The sequence below is a fragment of the Pelobates fuscus genome, chromosome 4, assembly GCF_036172605.1.
Source record: "Pelobates fuscus isolate aPelFus1 chromosome 4, aPelFus1.pri, whole genome shotgun sequence".
Lineage (NCBI taxonomy): Eukaryota > Metazoa > Chordata > Amphibia > Anura > Pelobatidae > Pelobates > Pelobates fuscus.
The window spans coordinates 302,458,078-302,480,082 of record NC_086320.1 but is presented as its reverse complement, the minus strand read 5'-3'; the positions used below and the strand labels follow the sequence as shown (position 1 = coordinate 302,480,082).

The following is a 22,005-nucleotide window of genomic DNA, read 5'->3' as shown; positions in this document are numbered from 1 at the left end:
AGGAGAAACAGCAGGCCCAGGACTAAAAAGTACGCAGGTTCAAATCCCTTATTGGGCACTTCTGGGGCGACCTCGTCTGGCAGTCTGGATGTCGCGGTGAGAACTGTGACAGTGGGGTATAAGGACACACTATGAAGGGTATTGAGGGAGACAGCAAATAGACATGGTGGGAAAGTAGCAAAACTGGAGGTGAGAGTGGAGTGTGGACGTTTAGGAGAGAGCAAGAGGAAGGTTTGAGAGATAGAAGTTACTCCTGAAAATATGGGTTTTGAGGGACTTCTTAAAGGATTGAAGACTAGGGGAGAGTCTGACAATGGCAGGCTGTTCCAAAGGAAAGGAGCAGCCTGTGGGAAGTCTTGCAGGCGTGAATTTGCAGTAAGGGTGCGAGCAGCAGACAGGAAAAGCTCACCAGTAGAGCGGAGAGACCGAGAGGGGCATATGAATCAGTGAAGAAATGTAAGAGGGGTTGGGGCTTTATAGGTAAGGGTTAGTATTTTAAATTGACATCTGTAGGGTACAGGAAGCCACTGTAAGGATTGACAGAGGGGTGAGGTGTGAGAGGAGCGACAGGAAAGAAAGATCAGCCTGGAAGCCGCATTCATCACAGGTTGTAAGGGGGTAGTACGGCTTCTGGGGTGACCAATTAGGAGGGAATTACAGTAGTCCATGCAAGAGATTACTAGCGCATGAACAAGCTCCTTGGCAGCATCTTGCGTAAGAAATGGGCGTATGTGGGCAATGTTTTTAACCCCTTAAGGATACATGACATGTGTGACATGTCATGATTCCCTTTTATTCCAGAAGTTTGGTCCTTAAGGGGTTAAGGTGGAATCGACAGGTTTTAGCAACAGACTAGACATGAGGTGCAAAGGTGAGACCAGGATCAAAAATTACACCAAGACAGAGAGCTTGAAAGGATGGGGTGAGGCAGGTACCGTCAACCTGCAGGGAGAGTGAAGGAGGAGGATCAGTGTTATGAGTATGAAAAATAAGAAACTCAGTTTTATAGAGATTGAGTTTCAGAGAGTGGGAGGACATCCAATCAGAGATAGAAGAGGGGCAATTGGTGACACGTTGTAGGAAAGCAGGGGAGACGTCAGGGGAGGAGAGGTATATCGGTGTCGTTGGCGTACATGTGGTAGTGAAATCCATATGAATTAATGAGTTTGCCAAAAGAGGCAGTATAGAGAGAGAACAAAAGGGGACCAAGAACTGAACCTTGAGGGACTCCGACTGAGACAGGACAAGGAGAGTAGGTGTCATTGGAAAAAGAGACACTGAAGGAGTGTTGGGAGAGGTAGGAGGAGAACCATGAGATGGCTGTGTCACAGAGATCAAGGGATTGAAGAGTTAGGAGAAGGAGGCAATGATCAACAGTGTCAAATGCAGCAGAGAGGTCCAGAAGAATGGAGTAGTGGGCCTCTGGATTTAGTTGTGATTAGGTCATTTGTAACTTTAAAGGGACACTATAGTCACCTGAACAACTTTATCTTAATGAAGCAGTTTTTGTGTATAGAACATGCCCCTGCAGCCTCACTGCTCAATCCTCTGCCATTTAGGAGTTAAATCCCTTTGTTTATGAACCCTAGTCACACCTCCCTGCATGTGACTTGCACAGCCTTCCATAAACACTTCCTGTAAAGAGAGCCCTATTTAGGCTTTCTTGATTGCAAGTTCTGTTTAATTAAGATTTTCTTATCCCCTGCTATGTTAATAGCTTGCTAGATCCTGCAAGAGCCTCCTGTATGTGATTAAAGTTCAATTTAGAGATTGAGATACAATTATTTAAGGTAAATTACATCTGTTTGAAAGTGAAACCAGTTGTTTTTTTTCCATGCAGGCTCTGTCAATCATAGCCAGGGGAGGTGTGGCTAGGGCTGCATAAACAGAAACAAAGTGATTTAACTCCTAAATGACAGTGAATTGAGCAGTGAAATTGCAGGGAATGATCTATACACTAAAACTGCTTTATTTAGCTAAAGTAATTTAGGTGACTATAGTTTTCCTTTAATAAGAGCAGTCTCAGTAGAGTAGAAGGGGTGAAAGCCAGATTGAAGAGGATCGAGGAGGGAGTTGGAATTTAGAAAGTGAGTCATACGGGTAAAGACAAGTCTTTCTAGAAGTTTTGAGGAAGAAGGAAGCAGGGATATGGGACAATAGTTGGAAGGGGAAGACGGGTCTAGGGATGGCTTTTTTAGGATGGGTACAACAGTAGCATGCTTAACCCCTTAAGGACCAAACTTCTGGAATAAAAGGGAATCATGACATGTCACACATGTCATGTGTCCTTAAGGGGTTAAAGGGAGCAGGGTCAACACCAGATGAAAGAGAGCAGTTTAGGATGTGTGTTAAGGATGGAACAAGACAAGGGGAGAGAGATCTGATAAGGTGGGAAGGTGCTGGATCAAGCGGACAAGTGGTGGGACAAGAGGAGAGGAGAAACGAAGTCACCTCCTGCTCTGTAGCTGGGGAGAAGTCCTGTAGGGTAGAGAAGGTACGGTCGATGTGTGGTTGCGAAAGGGAGGAGCATAGGTGGGAGAATTCTTTCCTTAACTGTTCAATCTTGTTAGTAAAGTAGCATGCAAGGCTATCTGCCGAAAGGTCAGTTTAAAGGGTGGCTTGAGGTGGGCAAAGAAGAGAGTTGAATGTATTAAAAAGACGCCTGGGATTGCGTGACCTTGAACTAACAATATATGAAAAGTAGGATTGTTTAGCAAGGGTGAGGGCTGTGCTATATGAAGACAAAATTAATTTATAGTGGAGGAAGTCTGACCAGGTGCGGGATTTCCTCCAGCAGCGTTCAGCTGAACGGGAGCATCTCTGCAGTTAGTGTGTTGACTTAGTGTGCCATGGTTGGGGGTGCGCCCTCCTTGAGGTGCGTGCTTGGAGCGAGGCTACAGCGTCTAGGGCAGAGGTGTGGGTAGCGTTATATGAGGAGATAGTTCAGAATGGATTACAGTTTATAGCTGCTGGAGATCAAGAGAATTAAAATTCCTCTTGAGTTGAGGAGGATTAGGTTGAGGATATTGGGTGTGAGGGCACTCAAAAACAAATGATAGGAGGTGGTGGTCTGATAGAGGAAATGGAATACTACAGAGATTGGAGACTGAGCATGCATTTGAAAAAATAAGATCTAGAGTATTGCCAGCTACATGTGTGGGAGAATTAGCCCTATGCGATAGGCCAAAGGAGGAGGTGATTGAAATAAATTTTGAGGCTACCGAGGACAAGGGTGGGTTTATGGGAATGTTGAAATCCCTGAGAATTAGGGATGGGATATTGCTTGAAAGGAAGTAAGGAAGCAAGATGGTCAAGGAAGAGACGAGGAGAACCAGGCGGCAGATAAATATCTGCAATGTTTGCATGTATGTACGTAGTGGGGAATCGCGATGCAGCCTAGAACAAAATCTAACCCCATTAAACCCCCCAATAACGACAGACCACTTAGTATGGCTGAAACAGGCCACAGCATTTATTATCACAACTAAATTACTGCATAACACATCCATAACTTTATTTATTAAATCTCTTCTTTTCTGTAACCAAAACATTAGACATAAATAAGCATAAATTAACATATATACATATATAACTCCACCCATAGTGTTATACAGTGACCCAACCGTCCTTGCCAATAAAAACATGGAGTGGTTCCTAATCACCACTCCCTCTCACCTCCCCCCTCGTCATAAAAATCCTTCCAATGCCTGCCATCAGCCGACCTTATCCACGCTCGATGGGCACGAGACCTCAGGCAACCTAAAGTTAAACCTTTAGAGCAGGGGAGGTTTGAGACCTTAAAAGACTTGTTCATCTCATTCCATCTACTTAAACGTAACCTCAAACTCAATTGGCAAGGACATACCCCCGGCTAGCTGCGACAAAATATAGTATAGGGTGGGCGGGAGGGAAGCTGTTTGCTGGCCCGAATCCCAAGTGGCACTGAGGTAAGACCTCCCCCACACTGTCTTACACAGAACATAATCACACCCACAGATTCTTCACAACCAATCCCATGCATCTATCCCCACACTCCTACATGTGCCCTTGTCCGCTTAGCTGCGCTATCTCCCCAGGGCCTGATATGGGTTTGAATAAACGAACTGAGTGAATTTCAAAGGAGGAGAAAGAGAGTAAATGGGGGGTTGGGTAGAGGTTTAAAAGAGCAGTGGGGTGAAAGCAGAAACCCTGCACCACCACCTTTACATTTAGACTGTCTTGGGTTGTGCGTAAACTGTAGACCACCATAGGATAATGAGGCAAGGGTAGCTGTGTCAGAAGGAGAGAGACAAGTTTCAGTTAAAGCAAGTAAGGGAGCGTGAGATGTATAAGTCATAGATGGAAGTAGATTTAGTTATGTTGCACACAGAGCGTGAATTCCAGAGGGCAGAATGGAAGGAGGCCTTAAAGGGAGAGTTACATGGGATGGATATAAGATTTGAGAGGTTTCTAGGGTGGACACAAGGTTGGTAGGTAGAGGCGGGACCAGGGTTTGGAGAGACATCGCCAGCTGCCAGAAGCATAGAAAGTAAGAGAAGGTGGGAGTAGGATTTTAATGTTTTGGTTGAATGCCTGTATTTTGAGGGTTTACAAAGAGTCGGAGGAGAAAGGGTGGATAGGTACGAGTAAGACAGAAAAATAGTAGAGAGAACATTGTTAAGTAGTGTTTTGTTATAGATGAGGAAATTATAAGAGCAGGTAGGACCATAGGAGATAGCGGATGAGTGGATGGTTAACTTGTCTGTGGTGTGGGAATGGAGGTATTACAGGTGAGGAGAAGATGATATGCATCAGGGGAGGGCTGGCAGCCTTAGGCCTGGGGGGCAAAACCAGTCAAGTGGCCCATTGCGCCACCAAATCAGTTCACCATCCATGCCCACCTTTTTCTGGTTTTATAACGGATATTGATGTTATGCTAATCAGTAGCTCTTTGCCATACCCGCTCCTTCACGGCTCTGACTTTCAATGTTGTCAGAGCACAGGCTGAGAATCTCTGAGCCTGTGCTCTGACTCACTAACTGAGCGCCGGAACCACGAGGGAGAGGATATGATCTGACTGCACCTACTGCTGGTGAGCACCAGTGGACCACCAGCGAATCGTTTAAATTAAATATGCTGGTGTACCCAACTTGTGAGCTGTGTTGGCCGCCGGGCGCCTCTGTTGTCATGGCACCCTGCGTGACCGCACAGCTTGCCCACCCCAACGGCTGGCCCTGCTGACACATACTGATGTTACTACTTAGACATCCCTCAATATTAATACAGAGATGAGAGTAAACGCCAATAAACTGTGGAAACAGAGCTGATCCCCCCAAATTTATAAAGGTTTGCTTAGAGGATTTATTCAAGATTAAATCATGCCTCCTCCTCTCTCCCCCATGCGCTGCTCTGTAGGATGGGAGGAAGTGAAGAGTAATCACAGTCTCCCAGCACAACGCCACCTGTGGCTGCATGGGGAACAGCTGTTTAATGTAATGCTTGCAGGACGGCCAGCTGCCGCAGAACCTCTTTGTTTCCGTCTCTGCAAAGGGCTCTAGGCACTGCTTGTTGTGAGTGTGAGCCACTGTAAATTAGGGGCAGAGGGCACTTGCACTGCGGTCAAGACGGGTCTGGGCAGGAGGAGAGTGCAGTGCAATCAGTGCACTCCCCTCATGTGGGTCACCAGTAGACTGGTGCACCTGCCCAGGATCAGAGCCGGTGCAAGGATTTTTGCCTCCCTAGACAAAATATAAATTTGCCGCCCCCCCCCATGTGACATCACAATGCCCCACCCATATGATCTGCCATATGAACTAACGCCAGTGCTGCACACAGTGTGTGTTTACATTAAAAAGCCTGCAGGGACCAGCTATAGACACCAGAACCACTTCATTAAGCTATAGTGTCCCTTTAATGTGAGGTAAATTATAGATTAGTGTCACTAATAATATACTAGATTGCCTACTTACAGGGCTGCCATCAGAAATTTTGGGGCCCCTGACAAAGCACAAGGTCTGGGCCCCCCCCCCCCCCCCCCGCCCCTACATCCTGGGCCCGCCCACGCCCTACCTAGTCCGCTGACAATGATGCGGGACTGAATGTGGTGTGTATAGTGGAAGTGAATTAGAATGTGTGTAATGGATGTAGTGTTTGTGTGTATTAGATACTGTTTGTGCAGTGAATGCAGAGTGTGTGTTTGTGTAGCGGATGCAGTGTGTATAGTGAACGCAGAGTGTGTTTGAGTAGTGGATGTAGTGTGTGTACAGTGATGTAGTGTGTGTTTGTGTAGTGGATGTAGTGTTTGTATGTACTAGATGAAATGTGTTTAGTGGATGCAGTGTCTGTAGTGGATGTAGTGTGTGTATTAGACGCAGTGTCTGTGTATAGTGAATGCAGAGTGTTTCAATTTGTGGTGGATGTAGTGTGTGTACTGTGAATACAGGATGTTTGTGTAGTGGATGCTGTGTGTACAGTTAATGCAGAGTGTGTGTCAGTATAGTGAATCCAGAGTGTGTGCATAGTTTAGTGAATACAGAGTGTGTGTTAGTGTGTAATGAATGCAGAGTGTGTGTTAGTGTGTAGTGAATGCAGAGTGTGTCAGTGTAATGAATGTAGTGTGTGTGTGTGTGTGTGTGTTAGTGCAGTGAATGCAGAGTGTGTGTAAATGTGTAGTGAATGCAGAGTGTGTGTAAATGTGTAGTGAATGCAGAGAGTGTGTTAATGTGTAGTGAATGCAGAGAGTGTGTTAATGTGTAGTGAATGCAGAGAGTGTTAGTGTGTAGCGGATGCAGAGTGTGTGTTAGTGTAGTGAATGCAGTGTGTTAATGTGTAGTGAATGCAGAGGATGTGTTAGTGTGTAGCGGAAGCAGAGTGTGTGTTAGTGTAGTGAATGCAGAGTGTTAATGTGTAGTGAATGCAGAGAGTGTTTGAGTAGTGGATGTAGTGTGTGTACAGTGATGTAGTGTGTGTTTGTGTAGTGGATGTAGTGTTTGTATGTACTAGATGAAATGTGTTTAGTGGATGCAGTGTCTGTAGTGGATGTAGTGTGTGTATTAGACACAGTGTCTGTGTATAGTGAATGCAGAGTGTTTCAATTTGTGGTGGATGTAGTGTGTGTACTGTGAATACAGGATGTTTGTGTAGTGGATGCTGTGTGTACAGTTGATGCAGAGTGTATGTTAGTGTAGTGAATGCAGAGTGTGTGTTAGTATAGTGAATGCAGAGTGTGTGTTAGTGTGTAGCGGATGCAGAGTGTGTGTTAGTGTAGTGAATGCAGAGAGTGTGTTAGTGTGTAGTGAATGCAGAGTGTGTGTTAGTGTAGTGAAAGCAGAGTGTGTTAATGTGTAGCGAATGCAGAGTGTGTGTCAGTATAGTGGATGTGGTGAGTGTGTTAGTGTGTAGTGTATGCAGAGTGCATGTTGTATTAGTGAATGCAGTGTGTGTATTGTATTAGTGTATGCACTGTGTGTGTTGTGTTAGTGTATGCAGTATGTGTGTGTGTTAGTGTATGCAGTGTGTGTGTGTGTTAGTGTATGCAGTGTGTGTTAGTGTATGCCGTGTGTTTTGTATTAGTGTATGCAGTGTGTGTTGTATTAGTGTATGCAGTGTGTGTTGTGTCAGTGTATGCAGAGTGTGTGTTGTGTTAGTGTATGCAGTGGGTGTTGTGTTAGTGTATGCAGTGTGTGTTGTGTTAGTGTATGCAGTGTGTGTTGTGTCAGTGTATGCAGTGTGTGTGTTGTGTCAGTGTATGTATTGTGTGTGTGTGTGTTGTGTCAGTGTATGCATTGTGTTTGTTGTGTTAGTGTGTGTGTGTTATGTCAGTGTATGTTGTGTCAGTGTATGCAGTGTGTGTGTTGTGTTAGTGTGTGTGTTGTGTCAGTGTATGTTGTGTCAGTGTGTGTTGTGTCAGTGTGTATGTAGTGTGTGTGTGTGTGTGTTGTGTCAGTGTATGTTGTGTCAGTGTATGTAGTGTGTGTGTTGTGTCAGTGTATGTTGTGTCAGTGTGTGTTGTGTCAGTGTGTGTTGTGTCAGTGTGTGTAGTGTGTGTGTGTTGTGTCAGTGTATGTTGTGTCAGTGTGTGTTGTGTCAGTGTGTGTTGTGTCAGTGTGTTGTGTCAGTGTATGTAGTGTGTGTGTGTTGTGTCAGTGTATGTTGTGTCAGTGTGTGTTGTGTCAGTGTATGTAGTGTGTGTGTGTTGTGTCAGTGTATGTAGTGTGTGTGTGGTGTCAGTGTATGTTGTGTCAGTGTGTGTTGTGTCAGTGTGTGTTGTGTCAGTGTATGTAGTGTATGTTGTGTCAGTGTGTGTTGTGTCAGTGTATGTAGTGTGTGTTGTGTCAGTGTGTGTTGTGTCAGTGTATGTTGTGTCAGTGTATGTAGTGTGTGTGTTGTGTCAGTGTGTGTTGTGTCAGTGTGTGTTGTGTCAGTGTGTGTTATGTCAGTGTGTGTTGTGTTGTGTCAGTGCGTGTTGTGTCAGTGTGTGTAGTGTGTGTGTGTTGTGTCAGTGTATGTAGTGTGTGTGTGTTGTGTCAGTGTATGTTGTGTCAGTGTATGTTGTGTCAGTGTGTGTTGTGTCAGTGTGTGTTGTGTGTGTTGTGTCAGTGTGTGCTGTGTCAGTGTATGTTGTGTCAGTGTATGTAGTGTGTGTGTTGTGTCAGTGTATGTTGTGTCAGTGTGTGCTGTCAGTGTATGTTGTGTCAGTGTATGTGTTGTGTCAGTGTATGTTGTGTCAGTGTGTGTTGTGTCAGTGTGTGTTGTGTCAGTGTGTGTTGTGTCAGTGTATGTAGTGTGTGTGTTGTGTCAGTGTGTGTTGTGTCAGTGTATGTAGTGTGTGTGTGTATATGTGCAATCTGGGGGAGGGGGAGGAAGGGGCATTTTAACATAATAATAAAAAAATAAAAAAAAATTAAAATTGTTGCTCCCCCCTCTCTGCTTACCTGTGTCCAGGGATGGGGGGAGATTCCATCCTTGGTGGTCCGGTGGGGGGCCCCCTGGCTTCCCTGTTACCGCAGAGGGGGCCCAGGCAGCACACAGCTTCTCCTCTTCTCTCCTCTGTTCCAATAACTCTCGCGAGACCCGCGGAGCGTTGCCATGGCAACCGGGTCTCGCGAGAGTTCTTAGCAGAGAGGAGAAGAGGAGAACAGGAAGTGTGCTGCCTGGGCCCCCTCTGCGGTAACAGGGAGCCGGGGGCCCGGGGCTGCACACATAGATAGCGATATTCGCTATCTATGTGTGCAGAGAGGGAAAGTGGGGCCCGAGCAGTCCGGGCCCCCCAGGGCCGCCGGGCCCGTGACAACCGTCATGGTTGTCACCCCCTGATGGCGGCCCTGCCTACAATTAGATGAGGATGATGATGGGCTGCAGTTTGGCTCCACTTGTCTGGTGTTGAACAGGACCTCTGGATGCTGTTTGCAACTGTGGTCACAAAATTCAACGTTCTGGTAGAATTGGAAGCAGCTCCATTTTTTGGGGGCCTCTTACACAGCTCCAGGTCTGGGCCCCAGTGCCTGACGGTGAGTATGCCCATAAGGCCCACTCATAAGTCCACTTATATGTTCCACCCACCCATGAGCTCGCTCACACGGAGTGGAGTGTGTAGGGGATGTGTTATGTGTTATCTAATATGTGTGCTTATGGTATATAGTGTATAGGGATACCAGTTTGTGCAGGTGATGCAGTGTGTTTGTGTGTAGTGGAAGCAGTGTGTATTTGTGTATAAGGGATGTATTATGTGTTTCTGGTTGTGTGTGAGGGATGCATTGTGTGAATCTGTGTTTGTATGCATAAGGGATGCAAGGTGTGTGTGTGTCTGTATGTGTGTGCATTGAGTGTAAGAGATGCATTGTGTTTCTGTGTGTATGTAAGAAAAACAGTGTGTGTGTTTGCATGTGTGTGTAAGGGTTTGCATTGTATGTTTCTGTGTATGTGTGCAAATGATGCATTGTCTTTGTGTGTAAGGGTTGCATTGTGTGTGTGTAATGGATGCATTATGTGTGTGTGTAATGGATGCATTGTGTGTTTCTCTGTGTGTAAGGGAAGCATGTTCAGTTTCTGTGTATGTATAGGGATGCATTGTGTGTTTCTGTGTATGTATAGGGATGCATTGTGTGTTTCTGTGTATGTATAGGGGTGCATTGTGTGTTTCTGTGTATGTATAGGGATGCATTGTGTGTGTGTGTGTGTGCGCGCATAGTGTCAAAGAGCTCCCTGTCTTGCCCCCTGTCCTATAGAGCTGTCCCTTCTGTCCCTTAGAGCTCTCCCCTGCCCCTTAGTGGTCTCTCCTCTCCCCACCCTCCCCTAGCGGTCTCTTCTCACACTCACCCACCCTCCCTGTGCTCTTCTCATCCCCCCTCCACCCTCCCTGTGTTCTTCTCACTCCTCCCTCTGTGTGTTCTCACCCCCCCTGTGTTCTTCTTACCCCCCTCCTCCCTGTGTTCTTCTTACTCCCCCCCCTTGTTCTTCTTACCCCCTTCTTCTTATTACTCCCCCCTTCTTCTTACCCCCTTCTTCTTCTTAACCCTCCTACTTATTCTTACCCCCTCTTCTTCTTCTTACCCCCTCCTTCTTCTTCTTACCCCCTCCTTCTTCTTCTTACCCCTTCCTTCTTCTTCTTACCCCATTCTTCTTCTTACCCCCCTTCTTCTTCTTACTCCCCCCTCTTCTTCTTACTCCCCCTTCTTCTTCTTACCCCCCTCTTATTCTTACCCCCTTCTTCTAATTACTCCCCACTCTTGTTCTTACTCCCCCCTTCTTCTTCTTACCCCCCTCTTTTTCTTATCTCCCCTCCTTCTTACTCCCCCCTATTATTATCCCCCCCTCTTCTTACTCCCTCTCTTCCCTCTTCTTACTCCCCCCTCCCCTCTTCTTACTCCCCCCTCCCCTCTTCTTACTCTCCACCCCCCCTCTTCTTACTCTCCACCCCCCTCCCCTCTTCTTACTCTCCACCCCCCCTCTTCTTACTCTCCCCCCCTCCCCTCTTCTTACTCTCCACCCCCTCCCCTCTTCTTACTCTCCACCCCCCTACCCTCTTCTTACTCTCCCCCCCTCCCCTCTTCTTACTCTCCCCCCCCTCCCCTCTTCTTACTCTCCCCTCCCCTCTTTTTACTCTCCCCCCTCCCCTCTTCTTACTCTCCCCCCTCCCCTCTTCTTACTCTCCCCCTCCCCTCTTTTTACTCTCCCCCCCTCCCCTCTTCTTACTCTCCCCCCTCTTCTTACTCTCCCCCCTCCCCTCTTCTTACTCTCCCCCCCTCCCCTCTTCTTACTCTCCCCCCTCCCCTCTTTTTACTTTTCCCCCTCCCCTCTTCTTACTCTCCCCCCTCCCCTCTTCTTACTCTCCCCCTCCCCTCTTTTTACTCTCCCCCCCTCCCCTCTTCTTACTCTCCCCCCTCCCCTCTTCTTACTCTCCCCCCTCCCCTCTTCTTACTCTCCCCCCTCCCCTCTTCTTACTCTCCCCCCCTCCCCTCTTCTTACTCTCCCCCCCTCTTCTTACTCTCCCCCTCCCCTCTTTTTTACTCCCCCCCTCCCCTCTTTTTTACCCCCCCTCTTTTTTACTCCCCCCTCCCCTCTTTTTTACTCCCCCCCTCCCCTCTTTTTTTACTCCCCCCCCCTCTTTTTACTCTCCCCCTCCCCTCTTTTTACTCCCCCCCCCCTATTTTTACTCTCCCCCCCCTCCTCTCTTCTTACCCCCTCCCCTGTAGGTGGCCGAGCTGGTCTCCGGTCCGCGGTCCCGGCCGGAGTGATAGGAAGGTGCTCAGTGTGCACCTTCCTGTCAGTCCGGCCGGGTACAGGAAACAGAAACTCCTTTTCCGCGCGGAACAGGAGTTTCTGTTTCCTGTACCCGGCCGGACTGACAGGAAGTGCACACTCAGTGTGCACCTTCCCATCACTCCGGCCGGGACCGCGGACCGGAGTGCAGCTCGGCCACCTACAGGGGAGGGGAGGGAGGGAAAAGCAGCTGCAGCCGTCTGTGCGCTCTTTACATAGCGCTCGGCGGCTGCAGCATTTAAAGGGCCGGCCCGCCGCGGCCGGTCCTAAAATAATTTCGGGCGGCCTGGGGGGCAATTGCCTCCCTGCCCCCCGGCCCAGCCCGCCCCTGATATGCATGATTGGTATTTGTGGAAAACCAGGTGATTTGAACTATGTATAAATGTAGTGAGTACCATGGGGAGGGTGGGAAAAATGTTCCAGAGATGCTACCTCAGCTTTTGAGCTGCAAGACGTGCTGGCTGTGAGTCCTTGGGAGCAACTTCTAAGTATGTTTGTTGGGGCTCAGACTCAGCATAAGGCTTTTGGGCTGCAAGACGTGCTGGCAATATGCATAGTTTTTGTTTTGTTACAATGGTTTGAACTAAATCATAAACAATGGAAAGATTTTACTCTCTCATTTAATGGTTAATTCAACCCTTTTTTGAGGGGATGGCAGATGGGACTTTTTTGTGTAAAATGCCCTTTTGAGGACCATTAAAGGGACACTCCAGGCACCCTTCTGCCCATAGGAGTTGTTTGGGTGCAAACTTCCACCACCCTTAACCCTGCAAGTGTAATTATTGCAGTTTTTATAAACTGCAATAAATTCCTTGCAGGGTTAAGTCCTCTGATAGACAGTCACTAGAGGGACTTGCATGTTCTTAAAACACGAAAAGTGTTTTAAACGACGCTGGACGTCATCACGGTATGCATGAGGACCTCCAGCATCGCCGAAATCCCCATAGGAAAGCATTGAATAATGCTTTACTATGGGGAGGTGTAATGAGAGCGCGGCTTTTGCCGCACATACACATTAGGCCTCCGACGTCGGCAGGGTCGTGGGCGGAGCCTGATGCAGCGCCGAGGGACATTGGCGCTGGATTCAGGTAAGTCACTGAAGGGGTTTTAACCCCTTCAGCAACATGGGATGGTGGGAGGGAGGGAGCACTGCAGGGTTTGATTTACTGGCACTGGAGAGTCCCTTTAAATGTTTTAATGTTAATTTTTAAAAGTTAAACTTAAGGAAATTTGACAATAAAATATACATACTTTGTGGTAGCAGTAGGCGAGAGAAGTAATTTTGTCAATTAGTCCTTTTTTAAGTAAATAAAAAAAAAACATTATCAACTAAAATCATGCGTGAGGGTAACTCATCCTACCAAAGTTATTTACTAAAGTGAGAATTGTTGTGAATTTAAAATTTTAGCTGAACTGGAAGCATAGCTGACATGGAGAATTTTTTCAATTCAGCTATTTTGCCCTCAAAGTTGAACTTCACTTTGAATTCACAACAATTCTCTCTTTAGTTAATAAACCTGTGAGAGTGGTATTTACCTAAAGAAAAAAAACCTAATCATTTTTTTTAGCACACTGGTATGAAAAGGCATAGCAACTAAGTGTTAAAGTCATTGCTTTGACTAAAGGCTGCTGTTTTCACTTTTGTGATAATTGCCCAGATTTATGGGTATTTATAAACATTTCAGATAATATTAGCAATGCGTGGCAGTACTGAGGAAATGTCTTCGCCAAAAACATGTACACTCCAAAGACAAATCTAGATTGGTAGACAATATTAAACAAAATGATAGGTTTATGTTAAGTATACACCTGTCAATAACTCAAATATTCTCAATGGACTCCTGTGCCTTGGCTACACAGAGTACACAATACACTAAAAAAACGCAGATCTTTCCAGTCAGAGTTCAGCCCAAGCAGGAACGCGTGGATAGGAGGTTTGTCCCTCGCCGCTCGCCGTCCACCGTAGATCTGTGCTTTCGCTTTGTCGGGTGCTGAAGTTCAGGACACGTAATCAGTGTGTGCTGGAGCCGAAGGGAGAGCTGGGCAGACTGTACAGGGAGATCGGCTGCCGTGATGGCTCGGGAAGGGATGAAGCACCGAGAGGGGAACCTGCGGCCGGAGATGAGTGGATACAGCATGTACGAGGAGGAGAATGACAGGCTGACCGAGACCCTGAGGATGAAGGCGAGCGCCTTGAAATCGGTAAACAGCTCCTGGGTCCTAGCGCACCCTGCCCTGATCGGCTATTCACTAAACTGCGAATCGCGTCGATGTCAAAAATAATCACACAACTAATACAGCTGAGTTGGAAACAAAGTGCTTCATCTCAGCTGTAATGATGGCTTGTGTGTTTTAGCCACACTTATCCAATAAAGGTGTATTATTGTTAGTGTGTTCAGAGTTTAGTGAATAACCTTTGTAGTGTGCATTCTTCAAAGTTCCAATTGCCAAATAATTCTGCTAAACATGCTGACTTGAAATGCTAAAATTCTATTTAGTAAGGCTGTTGTAATCTGCATTTGGTGTTCATTCTATAACAAGAGTTTATTGAATAACCCTGTAAGTAGTGGGGCAAGCAATCCTAATAAATGCAGGGGCTCTGGGTGTTTATGCCCCAGCAGCTTTGCTGACTCCTATTTTCTATTTAAACTGCATGGTTGTCGCAACTGTTGCTAGTTTTGTTATCAATAGGACATTCCAAACACCTAAAGCACTTAAAGGACCACTCTAGGCACCCAGACCACTTCAGCTTAATGAAGTGGTCTGGGTGCCAGGTCCTTCTAGGGTTAACCCATTTTTTCATAAACATAGCAGTTTCAGAGAAACTGCTATGTTTGTGAATGGGTTAAGCCTTCCCCTATTTCCTCTAGTGGCTGTCTCACTGACAGCCGCTAGAGGCGCTTGCGTGATTCTCACTGTGAAAATCACAGTGAGAGCACGCAAGCGTCCATAGGAAAGCATTATGAATGCTTTCCTATGTGACCAGCTGAATGCGCGCGCAGCTCTTGCCGCGCGTGCGCATTCAGCCGACGGGGAGGAGAAGAGGAGGATCGGAGGAGGAGAGCTCTCCGCCCACCGCTGGAAAAAGGTAAGTTTTTACCCCTTTCCCCTTTCCAGAGCCGGGCGGGAGGGGGTCCCTGAGGGTGGGGGCACCCTCAGGGCACTCTAGTGCCAGGAAAACGAGTATGTTTTCCTGGCACTAGAGTGGTCCTTTAAAGTGGAACTAAAGGGAAACTAAAGGCAACATCTTATGTCACTTACCTGAGTCCAACGCCGATGTCCATCTGTGCTGGTTCTGGCTCCGTCTCCGCTCCTCCCCTGCCGTCAGCCTACTGCGCATGCGCGGCAATGGCAGCGCTCTGATTTATATTTCCTCCGTAGGAAAGCATGTATAATGCTTTCCTATGGGATTTTAGCTGACGCTGGATGTTCTCATGCATAGCGTGAGGACATCCAATGTCAGTTAAGCCAGTGCTCCCCAACCTTTTTATTGCCGCGGACCGGTAAACGTTTGATAATTTTTCCGTGGCCCGCTTGTTTTGATTTAATAAGACAAAAAAAAAACAGTCACATATATTAAAAAAACACAGACACATACATAGTGAGAAAATCACAAACACAGTCACATAAAGACATAGACTCAAAATTGTTGGTTCACGGTCCCACACATACGCAGACTGAATGTATATAGCATGCTCATGTGAGAGTTAATAAAAATGGGGTACATATGAGGGTATGTGACAGACAGGATAGGTAGGTAGTGTTACACCAGCAGACTAATGCTGATGTAACACCACCTATACTCCGCAGGTTCTTTCCCAGTCACTGGCTGGGAACTCAAGGCTGTATTTCAGTCTCCTACCTACCTTGTCCGAAGCTGCCTCTGCTTCCATGCAGTGCCCCTTTTCTCTGGTGCCCGATCACAAGTCTCCTCTGCCCTCTGTTATGGCGCCAGTAGTGTATGCATGGGGGCAGTGTTTGTGGGGCAGTGTGTGTAGTGTGTGTATAGGGGCAGTGTGTGTGGGGCAGTGTGTGTGGGGCAGTGTGTGTATGGGGGCAGTGTGTGTAGTGTGTGTATGGGGGCAGTGTTTGTGGGGCAGTGTGTGTAGTGTGTGTATGGGGGCAGTGTTTGTGGGGCAGGTGTGTATGAGGGGGCAGTGTTTGTGGGGCAGTGTGTGTATGTGGGCAGTGTTTGTGGGGCAGTGTGTGTAGTGTGTGCATGGGGCAGTGTTTGTGGGGCAATGTGTGTAGTGTGTGCATGGGGCAGTGTGTGTATGGGGGGTAAGGAGGGTAGGGAGGCTTTTTAATATTTTTTTTATTTAATGAAAATTAATATATTCATGTCCCCCCTCCCTTCTTACCTTTACTGGGAGGAGGGGGGACATTTCTTAGTCCCTGGTGGTCCGGTGGGGAATCCCTGATGGTCCCAGTGGTGGTGAGATGAACTCTAGCCCAGTTACAGGGCTAGAGTTCACTCTCACGAGATTTGGAGCGTTGCCGTGGTTACCGCGGCAACGCTCCAAATCTCGCGAGAGGAGGACCCGGAGGAGCTGCAGGTAAGAGCTCCCGAGTCCTCTCTCATTCACTCCGCTGCCGGCTGTCAGCACAGTGCCTGCGGACCGGGGAGGGAGATCTCTGATCTCCCTCCCCGGTCCGCAGGCACATTGCAGGGCTGGCACTTTGACACTGCCAGCCCTGCATTAGACGTCAGACTCGCACACCCCTGGGCGGCCCGGTACCATTTGATCCACGGACCGGTACCGGTCCGCGGCCCGGGGGTTGGGGAACACTGAGTTAAGCGACCAAAAGTCGCCTAATGACCCGGAAGTCCCTCTAGTGCTTTATGAGTGAAGACTGTGCCCTCCCTTTTTTTTTTAACAAAAAGTGCAGATTTCAATAGAAATTGTCACTTTTATAAATTAACTTTGCTTCACCCCCAGGCTGTCAATTAGACAACCAGAATAATGTCTATATTTTATGTAACTTTTATATATTTTTTTTTAAAGGTTAGTGAACACGCCCCTCTTTCTAGTAATTAGATGTAATGGGTGTTGGTTGGCAGGTGGTTATGCAATCATGCCCAAAAGGACTGGGCATCTTCACGAGCAGGTACCACGTGCAAGAAGGGGTGGTGGAATTCTATTTTGATAAGGAACCTATCATAGGCTTCTTCTGGGGACCCTAACCATCATCCTTACACTAACGTATGAGTGCAGAGAGCAGTGTTTTGTCACTTTCTGTGCAGGGCTGAAAGTACTTTCATGCCCCTCAGATAAGATAAGTAGTCAAACTATTTTTTTAATGGTATGACACTACCCTGGATCCCTTCCGTTCCGGTCTCCATTTGGGGTATATCTAAAACAAGTTCCCTTTCTGCAATAGATATAGCAATTTGGTCCTTAGTTGGACAACATTCATTGCTGTCAGTCGACAGATTTAATTGAAAAACATGCTAGATGGATTTCACTCGTGCAGCAGTATAAAATGATTAGAGGAGATAAGAAAAACATATTGTTTTATGAATTTAAGGAGATTATTTATCATTTTCTTTTCTTTTTCCCTCCATTAGCTTTCAATCGACATTGGAACAGAAGTTAAATATCATAATAAAATGTTAGGAGAAATGGTAAGAACTTTCTTCTTCACAAATTGTCAGTGTTTCTTTAAGAGTAAGTGCCTGTAAATACATAATTTACATAAAGTGCGTCCTCACAGCATATAGTTATGTACAGCGATGCTGAAAACCTGAAGTGTTCATTGTCAGTTTGCTTAAAGCTCATGATTAAATAAGCTTGACCTTATACAAGATTATATTTGTTTGCAAAGCATGTTCACAGTTGAATGTAAATTTTTTTCAATTCGTGGCTAAGCCATCTCATTTGGTATGCTTCTAAAAAAAAAAAAAAAATGCAATTAAAGCCACCTTCTACAGGAAGTAAACATAGACAACTTAACCGTTCTAGATCATTGCTTCTTAATGGGTTAGTCTAAACATCATACTCACTACAATATAGTCCCAGTCCTTATCTCTGTCAAATCACTTAAAAAACGACAACTTACTGTTTATATCGCAGATGTAGAAGTTTAATTTCACATTAATTAGCAATATCAATGCATTCTCTATTTGGAAGGCTTTCATTGGCTAAGTGGGCAGCGAGAGAATGTGTGCTAAGTTTGTGTCCAACAGTTTAAAACTGATCTGGGGGAGGACGCCAGGGGTATGTTGGGAGCTTAGAGTGCCCCTTTAAACTTGTTCTCAGATAACCATCAGTAGTATTAAATTTAATATTATCTATATGCCTGTGAGAGTAGTCACCATAATTACTTTACAGGGGGTCACATTATTGATTCCCCTCATGAAGTAAGCTCTTACTGAATTGTGTGTTTCTTTAGCCTTTGATCCAATATATATTTTTTTCACTTTTTTTTTTTTGTCTTCACAGGATTCTGATTTTGACTCAACAGGTGGACTATTAGGATCTACAATGGGCAGACTGAAAATTTTATCAAGAGGCAGCCAAGCTAAACTTCTTCTCTACATGCTATTGTTTTCATTATTTGTTTTCTTTGTCATTTATTGGTTTGTGAAGCTCAGGTGATGAGTTTTATTTAATATCGTGTGGAAATCTCCCAACTTTTTTTTTTGTGTGTGTGTGTATTATACCATTGAGTGCCTGTACTAGTAGCCCAGTCATTAATTTGTTAAATGGTGGATGGTGCTTGTCCAGAAGGGTGAGTTTTTATAAGTCTGGCTGCACTTAATAAAAGTTTGGATTCTACTTAGCATCTTGTCAGGAAGTGCTAGAAGAATGAAAATGGTTCCTTACATCTCCACATTTTATAACTGGATCCTTGCCTAGCAGACAAATAATTTTATAATCTTTCTAATCTGAAGAGCCCGTGGGATGTGTGATCATTGAGGATCTATGTCACAAATGTTATCTTAACTTTTGTGTAATCAACCGTTTCCAGAAAATTTTAAAGAAACTGCATTTCTTCTTTTGAGTCGTTTATATTCATATATTATGCCACATTTTTATGGAAAAAATATCACATTACTAGTTCTAAGTAATTGTTATGTAGTTTAATATCTTAGCTGCTAGCTTTTTGAACTTTGTGAAAAATGTGTTTGCTATTTGTTCCAGTTACTAAGCTGCTTTGAGAGGCCATGAGGCATAACATTAAATATTTGGATGTATATAGTGCCAAAAATAAATAATATTTAGTCTGAATGTATGTACACAAATAGTTAATTTATGTCAAAATGGATATGTGGTCACAGTGCTGCCACATATTGGATTAAAAGATAATCTTGTGTACTATATGCTAATATTCCAAATATAAAAAAGGTCCAAGCTTACATCATGGAGAGATCCTGTGGTAATATAGTGTATAACTTTTGCTTAAGTCTTTATGTATTAAATTAGCATTTTTCATGTTTCAGCTTTTTGAAATTCAAAATGACCAATGCTATTATCTCTATTTTCCAACAAAGGAATAGAATTTGTGCATGTCTGGATGCTTTGTTACAATTTAGTCATATAATGAATATTTATATAATAATTCCATTTTTGTTTTGGTATCATATACATTCTGTGCTATTTTTTTTTTTTTTCTTGAACATGTACCAGACCTTTACTGGAGGCAGTTTCTTAATATCTCCCATTACAGGTGTCACTAAGGTGTGACTTCAGACTGCTTTTCAAAACGTAGGCCATAAAAGCCAATTTGGTGTAGTTCTGCATGCCAGCTGTGGTTTAACTTTGTCTGTTTTGGCCTACATTTTTAAATTCACTTTGAATTTAAAGGGGGGACATCTTCTACATACTTAACCCATAAATGTAACTATACATTTTTGAACTCAGCTGCTTATCCTAAAACTTTTTAAGGACTTTTTATGCCCCCAGACATGAACATCTTATGGAGTTATGGGTGTAAAATTCCCATCCCATGATGTACTGTGCTATGCGTGACTATAATATTTCTGTGGCCTTTTTAAAGCAGGACTGTGCCTTCTGTGAAAGTGACAGTTCCTTATTCCCTTGCCTCAGTAAATGTTATTAAAGCACTTCGTGGGATGAGTAGTGAAGTAAAAAAAAAAACCAATACTCTCCACATTTCTGCCATGTCCATATAATCACCCCTTTATGCTCTGAGTGTGCTTAGGTATCTAAAAATACATTTTGTATTAGTGAATTCATGCATGCCCTGGACTCTTGCTATAGTATTGTGCATGTGAATTCGGTACCCTGGGGTAAATAATTTGCATGGTGTGCCCAATCTGTGCAAGTACACCAAGTTACACATTGTGTATATATATAAAAAAAAAAAATATTAGGAGTTTACAAAAAGAAACTTAATTGCACACTGTGCAGAAATCTCACTTGCGACAGACCATTAGACGCCTCTGCTATCTTATTTTCTCAAGGAAAGTAGTCAGTAATGTAATTATAAAGTGTTGGGAAGATGACCTACCTCAACTCAAAATACCTCTTTTCCAACCTTTTCCGTTTGAAGGCTGGTTACTAATTTGTGCTTTTGTTTTATTAACTAGCCTTATACCATCAGAAATGTATATTTTCAACTTTAATATATTTTCAACTTCTTCATATCAACCATTCTTTACCAAAATGTCTTTTACTACCAACTATGTTCAGGCTCTCCCAATTACTATCCACCTGAAGTACCCATTGCACAGGTTCCTCAACAAGTTCTCTAATGGCAATTGCTCTGTCTCTATCATCTGCTGTTAACCTGAAGTACCCCCACCACAGGTTGAGAAACTTAATGTTTTCTCCTTCCATCATGAATCATGTCAGTTGTGTTCAAAGTGATTTAAAAGACAAAAGACCAACACAGTTTTGCTGTGGAATGTAAATAAAGCCTATATTTGCTTTGTATGCTCTGGTTTTATTTATCTTAGCATAACATAATTTTCCTTTTGAAGTTACTTACTGTATGTATTGTTCGTAACGTGGCAACTCTTAAATGCTGCAAGGGAAACCTTTCGTCAACAGAATTACCATACAGGGCCAGATTTACCATTAGGTTGAGTAGGCAAATGCCTACTCTTGCCTGGTGTCTGCTACCCCAGAACTTCAAACTAAACAGCGATTTCATGAAAGGAGAAACTGGGTCAAATGAAACCACTCAAAAATGACAGGTGTACACATACCTGATGGCATTGATACCCACACACGCAACTACACACATTGCTGTACATAGCAATCAGCCAAAATTAAACAATGTGGACGAGTGTCATTACCACTTGGATAATATATTCCTATTCTTTATATTGAGTTCTCAGTCTTAAAAGACCTCTAAAGTCACCCAGTCTATTTTATCTGAATGAAGTGGTCTGGGTGCAGTGGTCCTATCCTTTTAACCTTGCATGTAAAACATTTAAACAAGTTTTTTTTATTAATATTTTTAGGGGATACACGGAGGGTGGGAGAGCTCTAAAACAAATGGCAGGAACACTAAAGTATTAGGAATATAGATTTGTATTCCAAACACTTTAGTGTTCCTTTTAACGATGACGACTCTTAGAGTTCACTGAAATAGACTATTTGCCGTAGGGATTAATTTCTATTTCAGTACTAAGAGCTGCTGTAAGGGGAAACTATGGTGAAACACTTTCCCTTCCTCCTCATTTTCCTTTTTTTGTTTAATTATTGGCAGATAATAAATGTCTTAGTAGGTTATGCTCAGCATTGGGGAGGGATAATCTAGCTTCTTTAATTTATTTTTAAAGTTCTATTCCAGCATACTGCTACAAACCACGCACACTGTACACACTACACAAACTGACACACAAATACATAGACAAGCACTGAACATGCACACAAACACATTCTTTATGTACGGTATGTGTATTTACAAAACATATTTAAACGGTCAAGTTTTCTTATATTTTATTAATAAGGCTGTGGAGTGACTGGCAGATTGTGTCTCCCTCAAACCCTTATTCATTGATAGAACAATATGGAATATATTATAGATCCATATCCTTAACCATAAAGTGCATCACAGTGGCCCAAAGGGTGTAAAAAAAATAATATTTTATATATACCCTATGTTCTGTGGCAGGTATCTATTAAGGTAACTGGTATGCCATAGTCCAAATTCACAGCAAGCACAACGCATTTCGACACTCATCCTGTGTCTTCCTCAGGTGCATAAATAACTGTATAAAGTTCCTGCATTTAAATGTTTTCCCCGCCATATTCGGCACTAAGCTCTGCCCCTTACTTGCAGAGCTTTGTT

General features: G+C 44.4%; 1 protein-coding gene across 1 annotated transcript; it reads left to right on the top strand.

Moving 5' to 3' along the window:
- The first annotated feature begins 13,706 nt into the window (after nucleotides 1–13,706).
- Nucleotides 13,707–20,639, top strand: BET1 (Bet1 golgi vesicular membrane trafficking protein). The gene is made up of 3 exons (XM_063452262.1): nucleotides 13,707–13,941; nucleotides 17,309–17,365; nucleotides 18,183–20,639. Exons 1-3 carry the CDS (start codon nucleotides 13,813–13,815, stop codon nucleotides 18,336–18,338), a joined length of 342 nt encoding a protein of 113 aa, XP_063308332.1. The 5' UTR covers nucleotides 13,707–13,812; the 3' UTR covers nucleotides 18,339–20,639.
- The last annotated feature ends 1,366 nt before the right edge of the window (nucleotides 20,640–22,005 follow it).

Bases quoted from the DNA above. Each gene is read 5' to 3' on its own strand.
- BET1 (XM_063452262.1), top strand. From the start codon at position 13,813: ATGGCTCGGGAAGGGATGAAGCACCGAGAGGGGAACCTGCGGCCGGAG. The intron at 13,942-17,308 runs GTAAACAGCTCC...TCCCTCCATTAG, and splicing joins AGGCGAGCGCCTTGAAATCG to CTTTCAATCGACATTGGAAC. The intron at 17,366-18,182 runs GTAAGAACTTTC...TTGTCTTCACAG, and splicing joins ATAAAATGTTAGGAGAAATG to GATTCTGATTTTGACTCAAC.